Source organism: Battus philenor, unplaced genomic scaffold (genome assembly GCF_028537555.1).
Source record: "Battus philenor isolate CCGP_79_NKW_IND1 unplaced genomic scaffold, ilBatPhil1.0.hap1 SCAF_13, whole genome shotgun sequence".
In the NCBI taxonomy this organism is placed as follows: Eukaryota; Metazoa; Arthropoda; class Insecta; order Lepidoptera; family Papilionidae; genus Battus; species Battus philenor.
The window spans coordinates 4401392-4425386 of NW_027181675.1; the positions used below are offsets into that span (position 1 = coordinate 4401392).

The following is a 23995-nucleotide window of genomic DNA, read 5'->3' on the forward strand; positions in this document are numbered from 1 at the left end:
TTTCTTTTCGTTTTAGGATCATAATAATCAATCTAAGTTTATACATAAATTACCATTTATAATTTTTTTCAGTATTACCAATTTGTTACTAAAATATTTATTGTTTTATAGCAATGATTCCCGAAGTGGTCTATATCGTCCTCTAGGGGTCTATGACAACCTGCAAGAGGTCTACGTCAACGAAAAAAATTTTGGGGGTCCATGAAATGAAAATGGGGGTCCACGATAGTGGATCTCAACACATACACTGATAGTACCTATTTACTTACATCATACTATTTTACATAACAGATACAAAATTTTATTTTTAGTAGTTTTAATTTAAATTCAATAAATAAATGTAATAATTAACATGTGTTTTTACTTTAAGTTTTTAACACTAAACTTCTCTACAGTTAGAATTTTACAGGAAATCAATATCAGGTAAGTAGGGGGTCTACCCAACGGAAAAACATAGCAAAGGGGTCTACGACACAAAAAAAAATGGGGAACTCTGTTTTATAGCATGTGTATATAATAAATAATTGTCAAGCTCAAATATCAGATATTCACAGCTGGATATAAGCCTCCTTCATAGATTTTTATTTAATATCGATTAGAAGCGACCAGCATCACGAATTTATTTTTCACAAATGTCATATCTGACATTTCGCCCTAAACACCATTGGATATTATTTAACACTATAAGTACTAACAAGGTTGTTTAACTGTGTATAATCTGTTCTTACTCTATCAAACAATTTACTTATTTGTCATCGAACCACTACTGAATAAATTCTTACATATCAAGTGATTTATAGAACGCTCAAACATTAATTTAACTCATTAAGTAGTTATCTTCGTCTTTACATTAACAATTGAAAATGTCATTAACATTTTCAAAAGAAATGTAGAAAAAAAAATAATGGATATGAACTTAAGCTGTATCGCAATTCATTATAAAAGGATGGAAGGGGTGGTTAATAGAATAAATATTGCCAAAAAAAACAAAACAATAAATTTGTAAATAATACTATAAAAATCTACATAAAAAAGTAGACATAATTAAGTTGTTTACAAGTTTTGCGTTGTAACATAGTTACATTTTTCATTACCCTAGTTAGGCTATCGTCTCTGCGTATAGTGTGTCAACATTATGATTTATCGAAACTGTTTTCGTAGCGTGTTAAAAATGTATAAATTTTTAAAATTTACAGAACAAACATTTAAAGTTAATTATAAGTTAAAAGGTATTTTAAAATTAAAAAAAATGAAATCAATGGCGCGCATTTGGACACCAGTCTTACATATGTATTTCATATTTATATATTTGTATGTATGTTAAATTTAAAGTAGTTGTATATGTTTTTTCATTATTTCTGGCACCTTCTAGATTTTTCTTTTACCTGTTAACAAAGTTACGATCCTTTGCTCTTGTGGTGATTTTAGAATACAGATCCAGATCCAGAATTTTTGAGTAGTGGTAGCCCAGCGGGTCAGAACTGACATATATAATTCACACTTTGTTCATTGATTGTTTTGTATTTCCTCTGCCCACAAGGAAATTCAGAGGATGGGCAACAGCGTCCTTTGCGTACCATACCAAAACCACACTGCGATTGCCAACCACCCTACCGAGCGTAGCGATTATGGTATATCCCCCATAGATATCTTAAGGGTAGACTATTCCTTGCAATAAGCGACTAGGGGCTTAAAGGAAAGATCTAGAGGCGGGTCCGAGTTCACCATCAGGAAGTATTATTCTAAGTTATTACGGCATTTTAGATTGATTTGTCTGAAGTATACTAAAATTCCGCGAGTGACTAATTCTTACTTTCGTCGTTTATTTACACAGAAGTAGAAAAATATTTGCGAAATTTTACACAGGATGTTCGTTTACATTAATTTCATTAACACAGCTGCCTAATAACTTTCCCCTGTAGCGCTAGGGGGTGGTCAGCGACAAATGAGGGGTGAACTGGAGGGGGGTGAGTTGACAAACAGCACCCTGTAATGTGCTACTGTTGAATTGCAAAAATCTCATTATACTCTAACTGTCGTTATAGGAGTAATTAACCACTAAGAACAGAGAGTGGCGTTGAGTAGTTTATGTATTAAGTAATCTATTTTTCCGTAAATTACCTTCATAGAGAATAATCACAAAGTTCAACTATAAGATTTTAAGAAAACATGAAATATAATCATTGCAATACTAAACACAGTTAATATTATCAATGTAAATAAAATAAAAATTCTTTATTTCTCCTTTGTCACATTACAACTTAAGAACGACTTTACCGATTTAATTTTCCAAATAATTTCTAGAAGGTTCTTATGTAAGAAAAATAGAAAAATGCGCAAAAACTTAGTAAATATCGGAAATATTGAAACTGTGCAGTCCAATTTGAATTTTGCGTATGATAGCTTTGCGATACTATATCGTCATTTAACACCTGTATCTGTCAGTATTTATTAATCATAAAAATACTTTATACGTTTCACAGTTAATCAATAAATTAAGAGGTCATTGAATTATGTCCTTTATTTTTTTATAAAATACAGGCCAATAACTTCTTGCATTTCTGTCGGGACAGTTAGTATTACTAAGTATAGTATTTGAGTAGTAAATAGAATTAACATAATGTAAATAAATATTGTTTTTGTCATCTACAATAATCGATAAATTTAATATATAACATTATATCGATTGCTGTTGATTCTTACACAAGACAGAATTTTTTCTAAAAATAATACCAATTTTTATGATCCTTAGACAACGTAGACTAGTCCAAAAAGGTTTTACAAGCCGCTACCAATCTAAGTAAAACAGCTCCGAGGATTCTATAAGCCTTCAGTAATTGTGTTTCATTATAACGAGTTTTTCGGCGGCCTTGTTCGAGCTGTACGGTCGGCTAAACAGTTTATGCATTACTAGAATATTACAACAGTAGTTTTCGATAAAAACAAAGTTTTAATTTTTTATTGTTGTTGTTCATTGGGGTATAATCTCCTCCATAAATACTTTTACCTTAGCATATTTATCTTCTTAATTTATTACAGCATGCCAAAAACACGCATAACTATGCGTAATATTTTTACACAATTAATTTATTTTTATATAATTATATTAACTGTTATTGGCATACTGCAGTAACTTCCAAAGAAGAGTTTTGCAATGCAAATTAAACATGTTTCTGGTTAAAAACATTATGTAAAAAATTAATCCAGTAAAAAAAGAACAAAATTAAATAAAACAATTAAAAAAACATTAAATTTCTACTACAATCACTTTATTTAATCAAATGTCAAATCTATGGTTTCATTCAGAGATCTATTATCATTCCGATCGTCCATTTCAAAGTCACTATGTCCATCTTCCTTATTTTTTTCTGCCTTCTCACTTTCCACTTGCGGCTTATTTTTGGCGGGAGTATCGTTCACGACGGCCATTGTAGCGTTTGTCTTTCTACGCTTATCTATTTTAATAGATTGTAGATTACTCAATATTCCACTTAAATGCGTTTTCTGCAACAAATAATATAACAACTTTGGTAGAATATATGTACTAGCTGTCGCCGCAGGCTTTCTACTATTAGAAGTTATTGGCTTATCGTTCTAATTAATGTATACAAATTTTTAAATCAATATATTTAAATTACATACAGATATCAGAGTTACCACTTTATTTATTAAATGTGAAATAAATAATTTAAGTTTGTGGTTGATAAATAGTGATTAGCGCCATTTTTAAACGACTATATATATTTGCAGCAAGTGAACTGTCAAGCGTGCGAAGTTCATAGCGTACTGTCAAAAGGGTAAAATTTTGAAGAAACGTTATTTTACATCGAATTATTCAAGTTTCTCAAGACTTCTCTTCAAGGCCATTTTATATTTAAGATAATGAAGCTCACATCTTATACTATAGTATTGTTTAATTAAAATTGTTCTTAATATGAATTAATTTATAGATAGATAGAGATATAAGTAAAAAGTAAAGTAAAAAAATATTTTTAAGCATATCATTTATAGCTACAAACCGGGCAGGGTTCAAGAGTAGAATTTCCATAAAAGGGTTCGGCTTTAGCTGTTATTTGAAAATAAGTAACACAGATCTCAAACCTAACACCTGTTTGGTACTGTTGTATGCTGTAATGTAATAAACAAATAATATATATTTTTATGATAATTTAAAAAAAATATTTTTTTTATTTCTCTTTAACATTTTATTAATGTAGGAATAATTCGTCCAAATTATTTTTTTATTTTTAATTACCTCTCTTTAAAATTCCGTAGCAAAAAATATATCACCAAGATATATCGCCAGTATATCGTTATAATATCGAAGTATATTCAGACATTATTCTATGACAAAAAGTTTTAATTTATAGGTTCATTCTATGTTCAATGTACCCTCGGTTTGCGTTTTGTATAGTTCAAAATTACTATTGTAAATAATTATTAATATATACATATATTACAAGTAGATAATAAATATAATTACCTGAACTTCATTGCACAAGTTATAACACGAAAATCCGTTTTAATTAGACGCTCTGTAACAATGATTTTAGGTTGGCGGACACATCACCGCGTGGTAATAGGATTTCAATTAGGAATATCATTTTGGTCCGAAAACAGTAATTGCATAAATAAAATCGTCCATCAGCGGAGTTAGTTAGTCATTCAGAATCGTATTTAAATTAAAATTGGGGTCCAAAATAACCGGAAAGCGATTCATTATATTCGAATGGAACGTGTAAACGTCGGTACGATGAATAAACATATTCACCTAATCATGTCAGCGCCGCGACGAGCCATATACATGCCTTATTTGCGGGTAGTTGTATGTTTTTACATCTACCCGCAAAGTATAAAAAGTATGTTCTATTTTATTGTAACATTTATTTTATTTAGATAATACCATTTAGCCGTGTATCATATTAGCTTCGATATATAATGCGAATAAATATATATATTTTAAAATTTAAAACAAATTATACATTTATGTAATATTAAACAAATGCACAAGAATAAATAATATTATCTTTGTAATTGAATCAAAGTCATCAATCTATGTCGCCCTTTGATTAACGTGTATAAAGTGACTGCTGAACCGATATATAACCGCTCCTTGCATTTAGCATGTATACATTCTATCCACACGACATACGAGCACAATTGTTTTCCAAACTTGGAAAGAAATATACGTAACAACTTTTGCCGAAACCCTTAAGCCCATGGAGCCTTCCTATTATACATAAAAATCAAGTTAAGGGCAAACGCCTACTGCAGTCGATTCATGTAAACTGACAATGCTACGAAAGCTTGACTTGACAGAGGTCTTGTCATTCGAGAATTAAAAATACAATCATAAAATTGAATCTCAATATGAGAATTTTTATATACTCTGTTCATGATTGAACTGTAAAATATAAATCATTCAATTGCCGTGAAAATTTAGCAAATTATTAGATAAATCCTTGGGAAGATACTTAAAAAAACTGTTTCTTTTTTTTTTATTACTTTATGTTTGAGGTAGCAAAAATGCCTCTTTGTTCAACTTTTTACAATTTTTATTGGTCCCATTATTGGGGCCCTCTTTTTCACTTCTACATGTGAGATAGGGATTTATTTTACAAGGTTTAACATTTATATTTTTTTTGTACGCAAAACTTGGCAAACATATTTTTTTTTATATTTCAATTCACCGTATTATAAAATAATACCTATAGAAGGCAATGGCAACCCAAAGCGGGCGGTGGTATCATAGAATCTGTAAATGGAATCGTGTGTTTCAGCTGGTTTTTAACTTTTAAATCATGATTTTGCTAAATATTATTTCATGAGTCAGCTTATCAATTCGATTGATCGACGGAGATGAAATTCAATCCATAATCCTCTACATAGGTATTTCGAAAAAACGCTTAATATATTTTAGTATTATTTATTAAACCTTCATTGTAAACATTATACAGTATATATATACAGGGTTTAAATGTTATGTTATAGGTGGATTGGTTATAGGTGTTAAAATTCATTTGCTGTCAACTAATGTATGGTACACCTACTCAAAAAATCAATGATTTTAGAACTAATAAATAACATTACGTTATACATAATGTAACATCGTTTTAAAAATTTCGATAACCAAATACTATTACCAATTATGGTTTATTATAAGTCCTAGCTTTGTACTGCTATAATTTATTCGCACCGTGAATGCATCCAAAAGACGAAATAAATTAATATAACTTATTTAACAGTGATCACTATCATACAGTTTGATTTCAAATAGGTATAAATCCCTGACGTTTTTCTGGCAAATGATCTATACATTCACGCCTTAAAAGCTTTTAACCTTTTTTATATCACCCTGTATATTAATTGTAAATTAAAAGATATTATTTTTAAATAAAAGTTAATTATAGGCAAGGTCTTGTGATATAGACATAATATACATAAGAACACTAGGATAGAGGTATGGTATAATTTCATACAAAATATACACAATACTAACAAAATTTTCAAAAGTATAGTAATAAGATGAAAATAAAAGGCTTTATTATTACTTACGAGCGAAGGATTGCGTCTGACTAATAACTTGACGTCATCACCGTTGATTGTGCTTCGTTTTGCGTGCCTGCAACTCACAATAATCGATTATATTAATCGATAAGTGATTTATCTGACATTTTTAGCGATCAAACATCTCAGAACCTTTAAAATAAGAATTATGACAACTTTGCTGACATCACACAAGTTCAGTGATTACGAAAAACTTACAATACAAAACAATTTACGAGAATCTTCGTATATTTGACTAACAGCGTAATAATGTCTTGAGAGACACGAACGCTTCGATGGTTACTGCGAATTCCCTAAAAAAACATGCGAGTTTCTTGCAAAATTACAGGCTCTCCACCATCTGCTACTATGGCCATAAAGGTCAGAGACAACCAAAAAGTCTCAATAAACTGTAATAATAGAGAAAAAGAGACCAAGAGGTCGATTATCAACCTGATGGGCGGATGGCCACGGGGGGCGGATGGCCACGGGCCTTATAATAAAGGAAGCACTCAAAAAAGCAGGTCATAGAGGCCTGTGGAGGCAACTTGTCGAATCCTCGCGAGCATCCTCGCAAGGCTTTCGAAAAAGAGTTTCGGACCAATACGCGTTTGGGATCCTCGTAGCTTTAAGTTGTAGGATGACTTACAGAGGATTTCAATCTGATTATAGCTTCTTTCGGTCGTCAAAATTTATATGAAACGATTTAACGATTTCTTATAATAATTTAACCATATATTAACATCCTATTTTCTAATGTCATGAATAAACAACCATTTAATATTTACATGTTTAAATATAATTAATACTTTAGTTAAAATTTACAATATTAAACTCAATTATTAAAAAAAAGTTTTGCTACAATTAAAATTTAAAATGTTTTCTTCGACCATGAATGAATTAGATATTTTTGAGTCTACCTGTTCGGATAAATGCCACAAACTCGAGAAGAACAGGCGAAAGACACTCAACTAAATATTTTTGAAAAACATAAAATTAGGTATTTAATAAGCATTGAAATAACTTTGAAGCAAGCAATCATTCTCGAAGTGTGCTAATTTCTATGAAATAATTTACAGTGTAGTAACTCTGAGCATACAGACATTTTTTTGAATTTTTATTTTTAAATCTGGCAACCGTAGTTTCCTTTATATTATCTCGCAATATTTCTGAACACTATCAAATTGGGCTCTTCAGGCATTCTTTTCATGATGTACATAAGTGGTCAATTTAAGTGATATTAAGTCGACAATAATATGTGTCAATAATCAAATGAGTATATATCCACCAAACTTACAAATACTCGTCCCACCTTCAACAATATATTTGATTTTCTTTTCTTTAGACCTTTAACGGTTACGTAGTCTTTGTGAGTCATTTAAATAAACATACAATACAATAACAATAAATTAAATGCATACTTCGCAAATGCTTCTAAATCGAGGCCGTAAACAGTGATTTTCTTATACAATAATTCAGCGATTATTTCCATTGCAGGTTTCGTCATCTCCAAACCAAGCAGATGACATGCTTCATTGCAAATAGAAATCACATCACGGTGCAGCGTGGCTCGAGTTCTCTAAAAATGAATAGCATATATTTGTAAATCGAAGGTAACCGACAAAGCCTAGCGGATTGGCAAGTTGAAGTTACAGTGGAAAGGTCCAAGACCTTATAGTTCCAGAGTGGAGACCATGGACCAACAGGTACAGCGCAAGAGGTCCACCTACAAAGAGAATAGACTACCTATTTAAAATCATTTAGATTTAAAACGTTATTAATATTTTTAATACAACGATTCCAACAATTTTCGGCCAAACCGTGCGTGCTGCTATTGATAACTGGCCTCAAAGTTTGAACAAATGTATTGCAGCCAAAGGAGATTACTTCAAATAAGCTCCATGTTTTTAATGGTTATATATTAATATATTAAACTAACACGCTGTAATAGTAATCAATGTAAGGTACAATTAATAAAGTATTGTTCTTTATAGCAATTTTTATGGCAAAGATTTAATATACCTGGATAATTTAAAAAAACGAAGCCTTAATGTAATTTTTTAGTCTAAAGAAAATTATTACGCCTTAGTCAAAGCGTAAGAAAACTAACGCGGTGGTCTTAATATTTCAACTCTCCAAAAGAAGACGAAAACCATTAAAGTGTTTTTCGTCTTGACCTTGTGCAACAAAACTAAATTTAATATTTTATGGCCTGAACTAAATAATTTGGATTACTTGAAGATATTTAGCGCCATCTCTTACAAATTTATCGAACTAAAATGAAAAATGAAATATCATCAGTTCATACTCATCAATTCGCGAGTAGTTATGGTTGCGCGCTATCTAGGAATACTCAAGCAAACGACGACACTCTCCTGCAATCTCCGCGCACTTCGTATTAATGTATATTAAAAACATTGGACGGAAAATTTTAGACCGGCATGCTTATATTACTTGCACCAGTGTTGGTATTATTTAAATAATACAGCGTGTATTGAACGAATTCATAAAACATTGATAAAAATTATGACTTAATTATATTGTCATCGGTTACTATATGAATAAACAGTGCCGAAAGTTTTGTTACATATTAAACAAAATAAAAATAATATTTACACACGTAATTAATATGTCCTACCTGTGATTTCGTCAAGTTTTCGAATGATGTCATTTTATTTTGTTCCTTTATATATACCAGTCAGACAATTATAGTTACAAGAAATTTCATTGAGAAATATCAATTACATTCGACCGTTTAACATGAAATTTAAATACACATTTAAAATTATAGCTTTTAACAACGTTTTCTACTTATGTTACTCCAACAAAACATAACTTGTTTTGGTTTGAAGCAATCATGTATTATTTGACGTTGACAGCTTTAAAGTTGATTGTATCTGGCACAGACAATTGATACGTATAAAAATACAGGTAATAAATATTGTTAACTTTAAAAGTTTTTAGTTTTAATAATGCGGTTTCAGCTATTGACAGTATTATTAATCGTCGCAAAAAAATATTATATCTTCGCTTTCAATTTGATTAACAACTTAATATGATATACACTTACTGTGATATACAAATTGTCATAGGATTAAAAATTGCCAAAAGTCAAGAATATATAAATGTTTCTTTTTATTTATTATTATTTGTATCATTGTCGAGCAGGAAGTATAAAATCATAATTAGAGTTTAAAGTAAAACAAACACCAATTTTAACACTTAGTTTAATGAGCATTATTTACAAGACTAAATAGCATTTTTTATTCTCAGATATGTTGTGAAACAAAACCACTTCCAGTCATGTTATTCGGTAATGCAGTAATTTAAAGTAATATTGCTTGTTAAAGATTTTATTTCAATATATCAAAAATACAAAAAATTGAAGACTTGCACATTGAAAACGACTATCGATCAAACAAATCGAAAAATGATCAAACGATCGAAAGTTGACACAAACATTTGCACTTAACATGCTTAGTAATGTGAAAATTTATTTATAAATGTAATGACTGTGCCGGCATTTGATTAGGCACATTGGAAATTTATTTCAACAAATATATTTTTTGTAATAATCGGTTTAGACTGCTCTGTATTTTATATGTATCTAGAGTAGTAGTACCACCTGATTAATGTTTGAACTGAAGATTAATATTTGCAATGAGCCAAATCAAACGGGGTATAATATGTTTTGCAGACAAACATTTATTGAATTATTTACATTTTTTGCAGCAGTTTTATAAATGATTAATAGTAACCAACTATTTGTTAATATATGAAGTAATTTATAGAAACCGAAATAATAGAAAAACAAATACATCAGTGTTATCTTGTATTTATCATTAATGAACAAAACAGTACGTCTTTATTACATACACATTGTGTACTTTAGTGTCCAGCTATATAAAATTATTATATCACACTATTCATTAATTAACTTCACACTAAGGAGTAGTTATTTTGGCAAATTTAATTTGAAAAATATATATCCTTATAGTTCTATCTGAAATTACATAAACTCATGAACCACGGTTGAGGTATCATTATTAGTAGTGTGAACAATTTTTACAGTTCTTTACACACTGAATATCTAACATTTCGCTTAGTTTCAAAATGTGAATTTCTAAATAAAATGTTAAACTTTCTTTCTATCAATATTTAACAATTTAGACAAAAGAACATACATACAATCACTTCATTAAAGATTTTTTACAGTGTTTGAGTCTTAAAAAAATAAATCTGTCATATGAAATGTATTTTACATATTTAAACTTTCTTAACAATTTGAACAACATCTTCATCCGCTAAAACATGTTCTATTCCAACCTTTTGCGGTTGATGCTTGACAGAAGATCCCCACACTAAGGCGCTGTAAGAAAACAGGACATTTTATTTATTGAAAAGTCCAAACAGTAATGGTTAATGTTACATAATGGTATATTTTGTAATTAGTTATAGATGTAGAAGCTTAAAAGGGTCGAATGTAAAGTCTGTCTGTCAATTAGTGTATGGTATACCCTATCCAAAAATTAAATAATGTAATGAATATACAGTATACATATACATGATATTACATTACATATTACATTGTAGATAATATAATAAAAAAGAGAATTCACAAATTTTGGATTACCGCATATAGTCATAATTATTTACTATCAATCTCTGTAGATTTTATCATTATGGGGACAGGGTAATTGAAAATAGCTGTACAAGTGTTAAGGGTTTTTGCTCTTAAATAACTAATCACCTATACTAGCAATAATAGACAAATATTATTGTATACCATTTTTTTAAGAAAGTCACAATTTGTACTATTTTTAATACACCTGTAACGACTATAAGGACACATTTTGAATTTGTCATCATTCTTTTTGGTGATAATAATTTATGGAATGAATACTTATACACTTTTCATGTAATTTTTAACATTTGTAATATTTATTAGCGCATTTTTTACAAAGAGGCGCATTCTTATTCTAATTTGTAATAAAATTTTAAGTGTCGTATATATTTCACAAAATTATAAATTTTAGTAAATGATGTCAATAGTTTTTACTTATTGTTTCCCATTTGTAAACATCATTCATACAATGGTATCTAAACTAGACTTAAAAGTTAACAACAAAAAATTTTTTTTTAATCTTTACGTTAAAGTAAAAGATTAACATTTTTCCTCATTTGATTAATTGGTGGGCAACCCTTTGCCCAAAATGTCACACCATAAAAATGAAGTATTGCAATGGACAACAATTCAAAGCATTTGACTAATTAATATATATAATCTGATTCTTTTGTATTTGTCTAAATTATTTCAACACATAAATTTCATTAACACTAAATATATATTCAGTTAAGAGAAAACATCTCTTAGTTAATTGCTTCTGAGATATATAAAAAAATAACAAAAGTCATGTAGATCTATATTTTTATATTATCTTTATGAACTTATTACTTACTATTTGAATTCTTTCACAATGGACCTATGCAGCTTGTTACAGAAGTCTTCAACACTAGTTCTATCAGCATGCAATACAACAGGCGCATTGTAATCGGGAAGTTGTCCTTTCGGTTTTGTATATATCCTGATGAGCTTCAGATACTCCCACATTTTTTCCAATAGGTCATCAAAGTTCCATTTATGGTGAGCGGATATAGGGACACAGTGCGGAATCTTGTAAATCACATCTAATTCTTCAATACTAATTTGATCTGGCGAAAATAAAAAAAAAAATATCTGTTTTGTTCAAAAGTATTAGAATATATATAGTATTAAGAATATAAGAAAACTTTTCAACAAAAAAATTCCAATAAAAATGTTGTTGCATATTATTTAATTCATACATTGCTATATTTTATTACATAGTTAATGTTTCCTGAGAAATAAATATATCAAAGGTCAAACAATTATAGTTAACTAAATTCATAGTAAATTTGTATAGGGTAGTGATAGGAGCGAGAGATATAACAGCAAAATCTCTTTACAAATTGCTGTAGCATTTAGGTCTATCAAGAGCATCAGTTCATTTCTGGAACAGGATTCCAAAGCAGATCATAATTTGCCTATGAAATGAGCATTGCAAGGAGTCCTAGTGACCTCTCTAAACCTATTATAAAGGGTTGTCAACCCAAAGCACCATACCCATTTCTTCTCCCTACAATGCGATAGACCCGGCAACCAGTAAATCCATAGAATGCTAAAGTTATGTCTCTCTTTCTAACCATCTCTTTGGTGACTAAAAGTTATAAGTTTTTTTCCTTTTTTCGATTTAATTTTGTTATCCTTGTGACAATTGTAATATCTGGAAGTGAACAATGTATAGATCCAAGGCTGTCCACTGCTGGATATAGGCAAAAATGGATGCCATTTGTACTTTTATTCTAATGAGACAATAATATTTAATTAAAATGTACCAAAAAAAAAAGAACAAAAAATTTAAATATTGTCTTTATCCATTAACATTTATATTAAGATTAAAAATTTACAACAATTAATAAATAGTAGCTAGTCCTATGAGAAATCTATGAGAGTGGCCTGTGTCCAGCAGTGAGAATTCTATGGCTGGAATGATGATGATGACAGTTAAATAAAATGATCATAATTAAATTATTTTACCTATTCCGGTATAACTATAAGCAGCAATTATCATAATAAAGTTCTTACCAATCTTATTAAGAAGATAGATGCATGGAACATAAATTCGATTGCCCTCAATGACATCAATAAGGTCATCGCTAGTTGCATCATATCGAAGGGTAATATCAGCATTATGTATCTTATATTCTGACAATATTGTTTTCACTGCTTCTATATCAAGTTCAGATTGTGGACACTGGAATTCAAGTATTATCATTTACTTTGATGATTACCAACATTCAACATCACAGATTTTTTAAAAGAAAACACGGAAGGGGCTTCACTCCCCTTATGTTATCATATAGAATATTATTTGAAAAATCAAACTCCCGTTCGTTGTCCAATTGGACTGTGTGGTGGTATTTAAAACTAATACAAATTTGTGGGATTTTTCACTGTGTATGAGTAAATATTCTAATTAAAAAACTAAAACATATCAGACCATGGTGCCTATCCTAAAAACTACATAACACCCTGTATAAATATTGCCTTATGGGAATTTATACCTGCTGAATAATGTCTAAATTAATAAAACAGGTGTAAAGAGTTTAAAGGGTGAAAGTATAGCTCATTTGCTGTGGTCATGTATGGTACACCCTATTCAAAAAATGTATATTCGAAATTCGGATTGCTATGTATTAAAATTAATTATTGTTAACTATCCTATCCCTGCTGACTTTGCACTGCCAGAAGTTATTGTCCTGTCATATTTCAATGGTAAAAATAAATGAATGCTACAAATATCAGCATGATATATAGTTTGTGATCTAAGGAATTTTCATATTTTTTTTTATATCTATAACTAATAAATAATTATTATTCAAGATTAAAAATTAATAGTGTAAGAGATTTACTTACAGTAGTGTTCAAGTTAATACCGCCTTTATCTTTTTTTCTAAAATGAATGTTCGGAGGTTGTTTGTTTAACCGCAACCCAAAGCCTTCCAATTCATGTTCTAGAAGTTTCTTGTGTTGGAGAGGCTTGAGGACATCAAGGACAATAAAGACTAAACTGCATGTCCGAGCCACAGCTATCACCTGCCGACCTCTACCTTTACCATCTTTAGCGCCTTCAATAATACCAGGGAGATCAAGAAGCTGTAACAGAAACATATAAATTACTAATATAGTTACATGTGTTTATAAATATAAAATAATCACCATATGTATTGTGAAATTTCCTTGTGTGCTGTGTCAATGTTTTATAAAAAATGTGGTGTGAATTATATATGATTGTGTCCAATTAATTGTACCCACAACCTTCTATTACAAGTCACATTCCTTTTACCACTGAGCAACCACTACTCTGAGTATGTATGTGAAGTTAATATTAGTGTAATATGGTCCTAAGATCTGACACCCAAGAAGACCCAACTTCTATTCGGTAGTTCATATGGCCTGGCATTACTACCACTTTAGAAGGAATTAGTGCTGGGCAAAAAAATGGTGGAAGAAACTACAGGGATGCTTCTATCTAAAGTTCCATAGTTTGAAAGAGGGTTGACATCCTCTATGGTTCACACTTACACATATGTTATAATACATATTCCACTCTTATTATCCATAACAAAGATTATATTGAAAGTAAAATTGTGATATTTTTAGGAGTTAACTGACAAAGATTTTACATAACAAATTTATTATGTAAGTCTAAACTTTGTGTTTTCAAAAAATAGAACTTTACAATAAAATGTTATATTTGTTATTGAATACACAAAATTACACTTTTTGCACAAGCAAATATTAGTTTTAGAATTATTTTGCAAAAGTCATTGCTACAGTAATACAAGATGTCGTTAGATCATCTTTCATACAAATTACTTGCCTGTATTTTAGCACCCTTATATTTTATACAACCAGGTACTGTTGTTAATGTTGTGAATTCATATGCTGCTACTTCTGAGTATACCCCAGCTAGATTCGAAAGCAATGTTGACTTTCCTACAGATGGGAAACCCACAAAACCAATTCTAGCATCACCTGTCTTGGCAACATCGAAACCTGAAATTTGGTTTACATGTTAATTAGCGGAAAATTACGATAAATATCCTACGAAGATAATGTTGAGATAACCAATTTTAAATTATATTTCTGGTATATTGTCTTGTTTACATACTTGGGGACCATGAAGTTACCAACTGGTATCTTTTACTTCAAGTACCAGCTTACCTTCGCCCGTTGCACCACCGCCGCCTTTTGGGGTAATCAGTTCTCGACGCAATTTAGCTAATCTTGCTTTAAGAATACCTAAATGAAGCGCCGTTGCTTTATTTTTTTGGGTCCGGGCCATCTAAAAATAAGATTCCCTTAATATTACAAACATATTGAAACAATAAGAGGTTGTAATATTGTGAAGTGCACATTTATTGTGTCTAAATTTTTATAGTATTTTTTATTTTTATGATTATTAACGTAAAATTTCAAGCCATAACCTCCGGTACATACCTCGGACTCGATAGCAGCGATTTTCTCTAATATAGTACTCATTTTGTTTATTTATTTTAATTACGAATAGTTTATACCAACGGACTACTAATAAGAAAAATAGTTTATCTTAATTCTAAGTGTAATAAATAAGAAATAACAGAAAGAAAGCGTGTCAATCTTTCTACGTCCGCGAACCGCCATACAGTGTTGCAAGTAATCACATAAGTTTAAGTTAATGTCAAAACTAATGGAATTTTCAATGTTTATTTTATAATACTTATTGGACCTGAAAATATACACTAGAAGTAAAAAATATTAATTTAATTTAATGTTTTAGGTAAATTTCTGGAGAAAAAAATTTACAAGACTACAATGCCTCCTCCACAATGCCTTTAATAATAAAAATATTGTGATTGTAATTAAATCAAAGCGATCGTTGTGGAATATTGAGTTTTATCGCCACTTGTGACGAGCTTCGGCTCTCACTTATCGGTTATTTCATCAAGCGTCCACCGAAGCAAAATGAGAGCCCGATGGTTTTTTAATCCAGTGAAATATTTAAGTAACCACCGCAGCCGAGGTTCTTGAGAAAGGCTAAAAAAAATTCATTACAGGTTTACTATATAATAAGTTTAGGCTAAGCTTTTCTCCAGATTCGATTCGTCTCTCTAAAAATGGCAAAGGTGATGGCAACTGATTATCACCTAAACATTTGCAGTTTTTTGATGGCGCTGGAAAACAATAAGTCTTGTTTACGTGGCAAACACGTTTTGGAATACGATTTACTAAAGACTATTGCTTAAATTGTTTGTCTTAATAAATGACTACGAGGACTTTGCAAAAGCTCAGAAAATACGAGTAGAGGATTTTAGGACTCGATAGAGGTTTTGTATCCTAATTTAAATGAAAGATTATAGTATAAGTCGCATGACTATTACATATAGAATACCATTATGGAATGCTTTTATTTGTCAAAATTATAAGAGAAATTCTCATAGACGCGCGGCGCATAAGTTATAACCCTGTTGTACAACCCTGGGGAGATAAAGATAACACTTAAAACCTTTCTTCATATTTTATGACTTTGGACTTACAGACTATAAAAAAGCACTGGTCATTTTTAAAAAGTTTGAGGTGGTAAAATAAAAGCTACTGCTAAGTGTAAGAGGTGTGCATAATCATATTAATGTGAAAAAGGTACCACGACATCAAAACAAACGTGTCAAGACACAATTCTTGAGGAGAAAGTTAAGTCTCTTTCAATACCACATTCAATAACCAAGAATCGTCCTGCGAGATCAGCGCCGAATCATAAAGCTCTATCCACACAACTAACTACAACTAACTAACAACTGACAACCAATAACTCGGAATTCATCAGAGCTGTAGACTGGTCGTCTTCAAGTCCTGATCTTATTGTACTGAAATATGATTTATGGTCAGTAGAAGAGAGTAAGGCTTATTATGATAATTTGGAGCCTCTGGAACAGTCGTACCACTGGCAGTGGAAATTTTTTTCCATAGAAAGAGTGCATGCTGCTATTGATAACGGGCCTCGACGCTTAAAGGAATATATTGTAGCTAATGGAGACCACTTCGAACAAGTTTAAGATATTTTTTATGGTTATATATCGGTGTGTTAAACTAACACAATCTAATAGTAATAAATGATACGTAAAATAAAATATTATTTTCTTTATAACATTATTAATGGCAATACTGAGTAGAATGTATCATAAACACGGCACTCTTTTAATCATGCGTTAGTCCTTACTAACGGATGATTAAAAGAGTGCCGTAATAAAAAACAACAAAAAAATAAAATAGACAAATGGTTGTAGCAAGCGTTATCAATTTAAAGATGAGTATAAACTCACGCTGCAATATTTTCTAAAGAGGGGATTATGCAGTAAGCTGGTCGTGACGGAGGGCTGCTTTAAACCTTGGCCACCTGAGTATGTTGCTTTACAGTTGTAATGAAATGGATATACTTTAAAGAAAAAGGATAGGTAACATGTTTTTATTTGATTCTGTTATAGTACAAAGGTGTCAGTTATATTAATATAATTGAAACAACTGACATCTATAGACAAAAACTGTTACTACTGTGATTATATGAATACATCTGTTGTAGAGTTACCGTGTAAGTACCAAAGATGTCGCGGTATACCAAATAAATAAAGCAAACCACATGGAAAAGATTCCCTGTAGGTTCGGGCACCGCACCATGTACAGGGGTAGAAATACTGAAAAACTGTTTTGGAATATGCCTCGCGTATTTCAGTACCATCTCGTGCGTCGTCACGCTAGGAAGCTTTATTTTGTCATTTTCCTCTAAGTTTTCGAAGCAATAAACTATAAAAGTTATAGCGTGTTTCGATGTTTGTGTTGAAAACAAAATATAACTTAAAAGTATCATCCCGGTACTGAATTGTGTATGTTAACTTTAGTGTTAGTTTTAAAATGGATAAAGTAGGAACTTTAGAAACAAGTTAGGAAGTCGATGTTACGTTTAATCATTGGTAAGTTTCAAGATTAAAACTTCACAATTTATGACTGCAGAAATAAATTTAACGAAAAAATAAAACTTTTTCGTCATCATTTTATCTTTCTTAGCATATTTATCTTTACTTTCATTTGTAATATTTACTCTTTGATTAGAATATATATTCACAATTTAGATATATTATTATACATACATTGCTAATGGGTTCGAAATTACTTAACTTATAATTTTACTTGCATTTTTACTTAAAAATAATTAAATTAATTTATAGTTAAACTAACAACTTCACAGAAATATTTGAGCAGATGTGATTTTATTATTTATTTGTGGTTCAAACACAATTATAACTCGTTTTTCTAACAATATTATTTAGACGAAAATATGAAAACTTTATTAATATCTAATATTTGGTTTCATTAAAAGTTTGCAAATTTTTTTACACAATTTTTTCGATAATTGCACTTTTAAATTTACTTGGTATTTTTTTTTACTTTATATCAATATTTATTTCATTACTAGGAAACAATATTTTTCTTATTAATCACCTTCCTTGTAAATTAGCGTATGTTTAAATTTTTTTTGGAGAGACTTATGTTCTTAAAGTAGATCAAATATTATCTTAAATTAATTGGTGTTTTGCCTACCAAAGAATGTATTTCCAATTATTAAACGCGAGCTTATTTGAATGGACAAAAATCTCTTTGTATATTGTGCGGTATGTCTTTTATTATTAGTCATCTATTTAAAATTTTAATGACCATTATTGATTTAAAAAATCTTATACTCTTTAGTTAAATATACATAAGTTGATTATAATATTATAAAGGGGAAGAAGACTTTATGTACTCGTATAATTTTTATACTACACTGTGCCCGCGACTCCGTCCGCGTGAAATTTAACAAAAAGAATATGTAGTTTATTTAGTTTTTTTCCTTCAAGTATATTTAAATTCTAAAATAGCCTTTGTTACTCCTAATTACATTAGCTACTAGCCAATATATGTACCGTCAAAATCAGTCCAGCCATTTTAGATTAACTAATTCAGATTAATCCGAACAAATAGACTGGCAGACAATATACAATAAAAATGTAATTTTGGCATGTCTACCGTACATATATTTATATGAATGTGGTATTTTTTAGTGAAAGAAATAGATACCCCAAATTTATTTATTTGTATAGATGTCGGAAAAAAATGTTTTTTATTACTTACATGAAACCACAAACATTTTATGTAAGGCGATGCCTATGTACATACAGATATACAAATATTTTTTTTTTCTAAAACTATTATTTCGTAAGTATACCTTTAAATCGGATACAATAATTTAGTATGTATGTAACATATCAAACGACTGCAAAACTCTATTCTAGACTGTTTAGATTCTTATCGATTAATAGATTTTGGATTTCGTTTAGAGATATAGTATGTTGCATTTTCCTGTCAACGATAGAAAATATTAAATCTTTTTTTTTAATAGTTTAAGGAATTAGCCAGTTAAGCAATAGTAGAGCTGTACAGCGGTAGAGGACTGAGAATTTCAATTGCAGGTCTCACGTTCGATTCCCGGGATACAATCTCATATAATTCACACTTTGTTATGCTCACAAACAAGTTTCCTAAGGATGGGCAGCAACGTCCTCTGCGTACCATAATACACTGAGATCCATCTCCATCTCGCTTGTCAAGCGAGGTGATTGTAGTATATCCTCCCATAAATATCTTTAGGAGGCCTATGTTTATGCAGTGGGCTTCGGTTGAACCGACGATGATGACGAAGAAAGTAGTATTCCATTTTTGAAAAAGTTATTGTTGTTAGCTTTTATATATATATAACATGTTGTTTTTTTATAAATACTCTATATCGACAACCGCATTGTGAACAATTTAACTTGATTGCAAGTTAAAATTTTTTTTATTTAGTTAAATCATTAATTGAACAATTTCTTATACTGCTTAGTTTTAAGTGTCAAAATATTTTGTCAAGAAAGCTTTATCGTCTTACGTAAATAATAACAAGATAATATTTATTAAATTACTCAACTCTGAGCATTGGCTGTTTCGCAGAGTAAATTATGTAGAAGTAAAATTTTGAATCGTGCTGTGTTAAACAATCTGTGGGAGAAGTTGATACAAGATTCTATGTATAAACGATTGTACATTATAGTAAGACCAAAATAATGAAAAGGCTTCGATATGTCACTTCATTCTTTCAATTAAATTTTCGATCTATATGTAGAATCAAATTAAAAAAAAAATCTTGATTTTTTCTGGTTTTAATGAATTTTAATATCTGATATATAATTGAAGTCTTACACAAGTTTTCCCTCACACAATGAATTGCTCATTTGTCAACAAAAAGCAATATAATGATTACTCTGAAATATATTACATTAATTTAATTTTTCTAGAGTTAATACTGTAATAAATTCTATAAGTAAGTATTGATTTTGGGAAGGGTGCACCATATATTATTTGACAGAAAATGTCTCTGTATTCCTGTTGTTGTTTCCGTTGTTAGCCTTGTGGGGCTTTTACAACTTCGTTGATCTCAGGGCTCGCGGGTCGAGAAACACAGAAACTGTGCTATTGATCTTTAAGGGAGGCTAGGCCCTGCAGTGAGCGTCTATCGGAATGAATAAATATAGATATACATTCACCCTTTTAAAGATTTTAAACCTATTACCAATCATCCTGTATAAATGCCAACATGATGAATGAATACTTTTCGGACTGGAGACACTAATTTAACAAATGTACGTGCATAGAAGATTGTGACATTCTAGAAGTAACCAGAGCATTAATAGTTCAAAGAAATTGAAATTGTCTCAAAGCTGGACATACAGAGGACCAAAAGTATACTTTTATGATTTTGTAAATGCACTTTGCACTTTATACAAGCTATGATGATATGATGTGACTCTAAAATGAAATAAATGTTGTATTTGAAAAAGGTTTTATTAGATAAAACCATAAAGCAAAAAGAAAAAAAAACATAGACCCCGTGATAAAATTAACAGTTGGGAAATATTTAGGAAATGTAAATAAAAGTTTTGACAAGCAAGCGTTTTATTTAGAAATTCTGACAAGTAGACGTTTCCGTTCTTATACTTGACGTGACAAACACAAAACGTCTTTTCATTTTGTTGGCAAGGCATATATAACCTCTTTCAATTAAGTCTCCAATACGAAAAACAACATGCGGCATTACGAGCTAAATTTTCTTATATTTTTTTATAAGGCCTATGTGGTAGTCGCTTGAATATGTATGCCACTTATTACCAGCATCAATTTGGTCAGAGCTCCTGTGGGAGTCTTCAAGCCATGCAATGAATTCAAACGGATATATATATTCAGGCTTTAAATATCACCATATTGTTAATGCTTATTTATCCACATTGGATTATTTACAGTGTACTTAATTTGATGGAAATAGAAACAGATTGAGCTCTATAATAACATTCTTGAAGTTAGACCTACGAGGAATTTGGAATGGTTCTAAAAGGAGCCAACCACAAACTCGGATGGTTTTTTGTGATCACTTCTGTCATTTCAACTACATAATCGCTGCTGCTCTTCTACAAACTCGTTCGTGAGCAATGCTAATCCTATATAATTAATGCAAAAAGTGTGAATTATACAGATTATGTTACGGAAATCTAACCCGTGAACTTCGATCGCGATATTCAGTCTTCTACCGCTAGAAGACCACTGCTCAACTATGTGATCACTTTTGCAATATTCTTAATACGACACTTTGAGCAATTCATTTCCAGGATTAGTCTTTAAACTGTTATAGAATTTACAAGGTTAATTTATTTCTTAAATAACTTCTACTTACAGAATAATACGTATTTAATGTAGTCTACATTGCATGTAAGGCATATTGGCTGGAAACAATTTTCTTAAAACTTTATAGGTGAATGTTATATTTTTAATTCTTTGTATTTTAGACTTTTTGTGTATCACATTTAATTGAACAGTTTATTTAGTTAAGGATTATTAAAATGTAACTTCTTTTATCACGATCATCATTATTATCGTCATGATTTCAGCCGAAGGATGTCGAATACTAGACATAGGCTTTATTTCTGATAGTAGCGGTCTTAAACGTTGTGAACCCTTCACCTTCAGACGACCTTAACAAACTGTTTATCCTTGTGAGTGTACGTCTTACGTTGCTTGCTGGTTCGTGGCTTCTGCTCTAAAGCCTTTAGAAACCAGCGGCCATCCGTTCTGTGCCTTATTTGGCATGCCAAATGTGACTTTAACTCTTCAATTCACTGAGAGACATTGGTTACTTTCGTATCCTACTTTTGTATTTATTATCAAAATAATAACAATAATGATATTTACAGTCATAAAGTTTTAGTGTATTGTTCCTTTAGCGAATTTTGCATATTTGTAAAAAAATATATACAAAAAATCCTATCATCTTTTCTTTCTATTTGAGTAAGGTTTAATTAGTTGTTTACGAGTATATACGGAACTGTATATGAATACGTAAAAAGTTTTAAATTTCATGCTTCTATAATTACCAGCTTCACCTAAAACTGTTTATGGCTTCGTAGACATATCGTAGCACTCGTAGCATCCTTTTCTACATTGTAATAATTTCGTAGCATATAGTACGTGGGTAAATATGGTTTTGTAGTCCTAAACAAAGTTCCCGCAGTAGCTTTACGGTAAGGCCGATTTAATAGCAAAATAATTGAGGGAAGACTATTGTTTTGCTCCCTTTTACTTGGGAAAGGGAACTGTGATAATACGATTAAAGGGTTGAAAAACAATTCACGAAATTATTAACTATGTATAGTTACACAATGCAAATAAAAATGTTATGAAATATATTATGCGTATCTGAAACTTTCGGAAATATAATGAATTATGATTTATTATATTTAATTAAGAAAATAAATGTTAATTACAAAATCAATTAAAAATAGCAAATAGTCATCTCCAAATAATTCAACACTAATTAGAAATCGTGCATACATGTAAGGCGCTTCCAAGATAAATATATAAACAAATATATAACTATGAATTTACAAAAACATTAGTGTTGAATAGCACGAGGATCATAATTATCTTAGACAATTAAATTAAAGTTAGTCGTTTATTTATTTTATCGTCGTTTTAGTCCATAGATGCCCACTGCAAGGCATAGGCCTCCCCCATAGATATCTTTTGGGGAATATATCATAATCGCCACTTGGCAGGCGGGTTGGCGATCACAGTATGGTATTATGGTACGAAGAGCACGCTGCGGCTCTTCCTTTGGAAACTTGTTTGTGACTGAGACAATCCTATAAAATTAATGTGCAAAGTGTGAACTATTTAAAATTGTATTCCGGAAAACGAACCCGCTCTACCGCTGCTCTATTTCTTTATGGTGGTATTAATTATAATAACGAAATGATGTTCCTTTTTTAAAAATTAAAAAATCGATTTTGGAATTAAATGTTACTTAAAAAGCTTAGTAAATTTAAAATATATTTTATAGTCATAGGACTGGCCACTACATAAAATTTGAATATATTTACATGATTGTTCTTTCTAATGTAACGCATAAGAATCTTTCTTGTGTAATAAATGTATTTGTTATTTATATGTAATCAAGAATCGGTTAGGTAAACATTTTAATTAATTTCACGCAATCCTAGCGCGTTAATATGAAACAAAACTTTTAATTACTCTAAAAGCGTCTATGCTCATGTAATTTACTAATGAAGTTTTTTTCTTGTTTCAGATTATAATTATTATCATCAACGCGTGTAGTATATAGTTAATAGTAACATATTTGTGACGATTCGTAAAACCAAACATCTGTCGCGAGTCATGATAGTATCATAGTTAAAGTGATTTGAACATTCAAAA

The 23995-nt window shown here is 30.3% G+C and overlaps 2 protein-coding genes across 2 annotated transcripts; both read right to left on the reverse strand.

The window, feature by feature from the left end:
- Nucleotides 1-3190: 3190 nt before the first annotated feature.
- LOC137933545 (centromere protein S-like) lies at nucleotides 3191-9372 on the reverse strand. The gene is made up of 4 exons (XM_068777505.1): nucleotides 9185-9372; nucleotides 7968-8125; nucleotides 6556-6622; nucleotides 3191-3504 (listed from the first exon to the last, which is right to left on the reverse strand). Exons 1-4 carry the CDS (start codon nucleotides 9215-9217, stop codon nucleotides 3274-3276), a joined length of 489 nt encoding a protein of 162 aa, XP_068633606.1. The 5' UTR covers nucleotides 9218-9372; the 3' UTR covers nucleotides 3191-3273.
- Nucleotides 9373-10197: 825 nt separating this feature from the next.
- Nucleotides 10198-15800, reverse strand: 128up (GTP-binding protein 128up). The gene is made up of 7 exons (XM_068777136.1): nucleotides 15629-15800; nucleotides 15353-15473; nucleotides 15009-15184; nucleotides 14042-14281; nucleotides 13211-13379; nucleotides 12006-12258; nucleotides 10198-10915 (listed from the first exon to the last, which is right to left on the reverse strand). Exons 1-7 carry the CDS (start codon nucleotides 15668-15670, stop codon nucleotides 10813-10815), a joined length of 1104 nt encoding a protein of 367 aa, XP_068633237.1. The 5' UTR covers nucleotides 15671-15800; the 3' UTR covers nucleotides 10198-10812.
- Between the last annotated feature and the right edge of the window lie 8195 nt (nucleotides 15801-23995).

Bases quoted from the DNA above. Each gene is read 5' to 3' on its own strand.
- LOC137933545 (XM_068777505.1), bottom strand. From the start codon at position 9,217: ATGACATCATTCGAAAACTTGACGAAATCACAG. The intron at 6,623-7,967 runs GTATGCATTTAA...TGTGAGTTGCAG, and splicing joins GATTTAGAAGCATTTGCGAA to GCACGCAAAACGAAGCACAA. The intron at 3,505-6,555 runs GTAAGTAATAAT...TATTTGTTGCAG, and splicing joins TCAGACGCAATCCTTCGCTC to AAAACGCATTTAAGTGGAAT.
- 128up (XM_068777136.1), bottom strand. From the start codon at position 15,670: ATGAGTACTATATTAGAGAAAATCGCTGCTATCGAGTCCGAG. The intron at 15,185-15,352 runs GTAAGCTGGTAC...ACCAAATTTCAG, and splicing joins CGGTGGTGCAACGGGCGAAG to GTTTCGATGTTGCCAAGACA. The intron at 10,916-12,005 runs GTAAGTAATAAG...GTTTTCTTACAG, and splicing joins ATTGTGAAAGAATTCAAATA to CGCCTTAGTGTGGGGATCTT.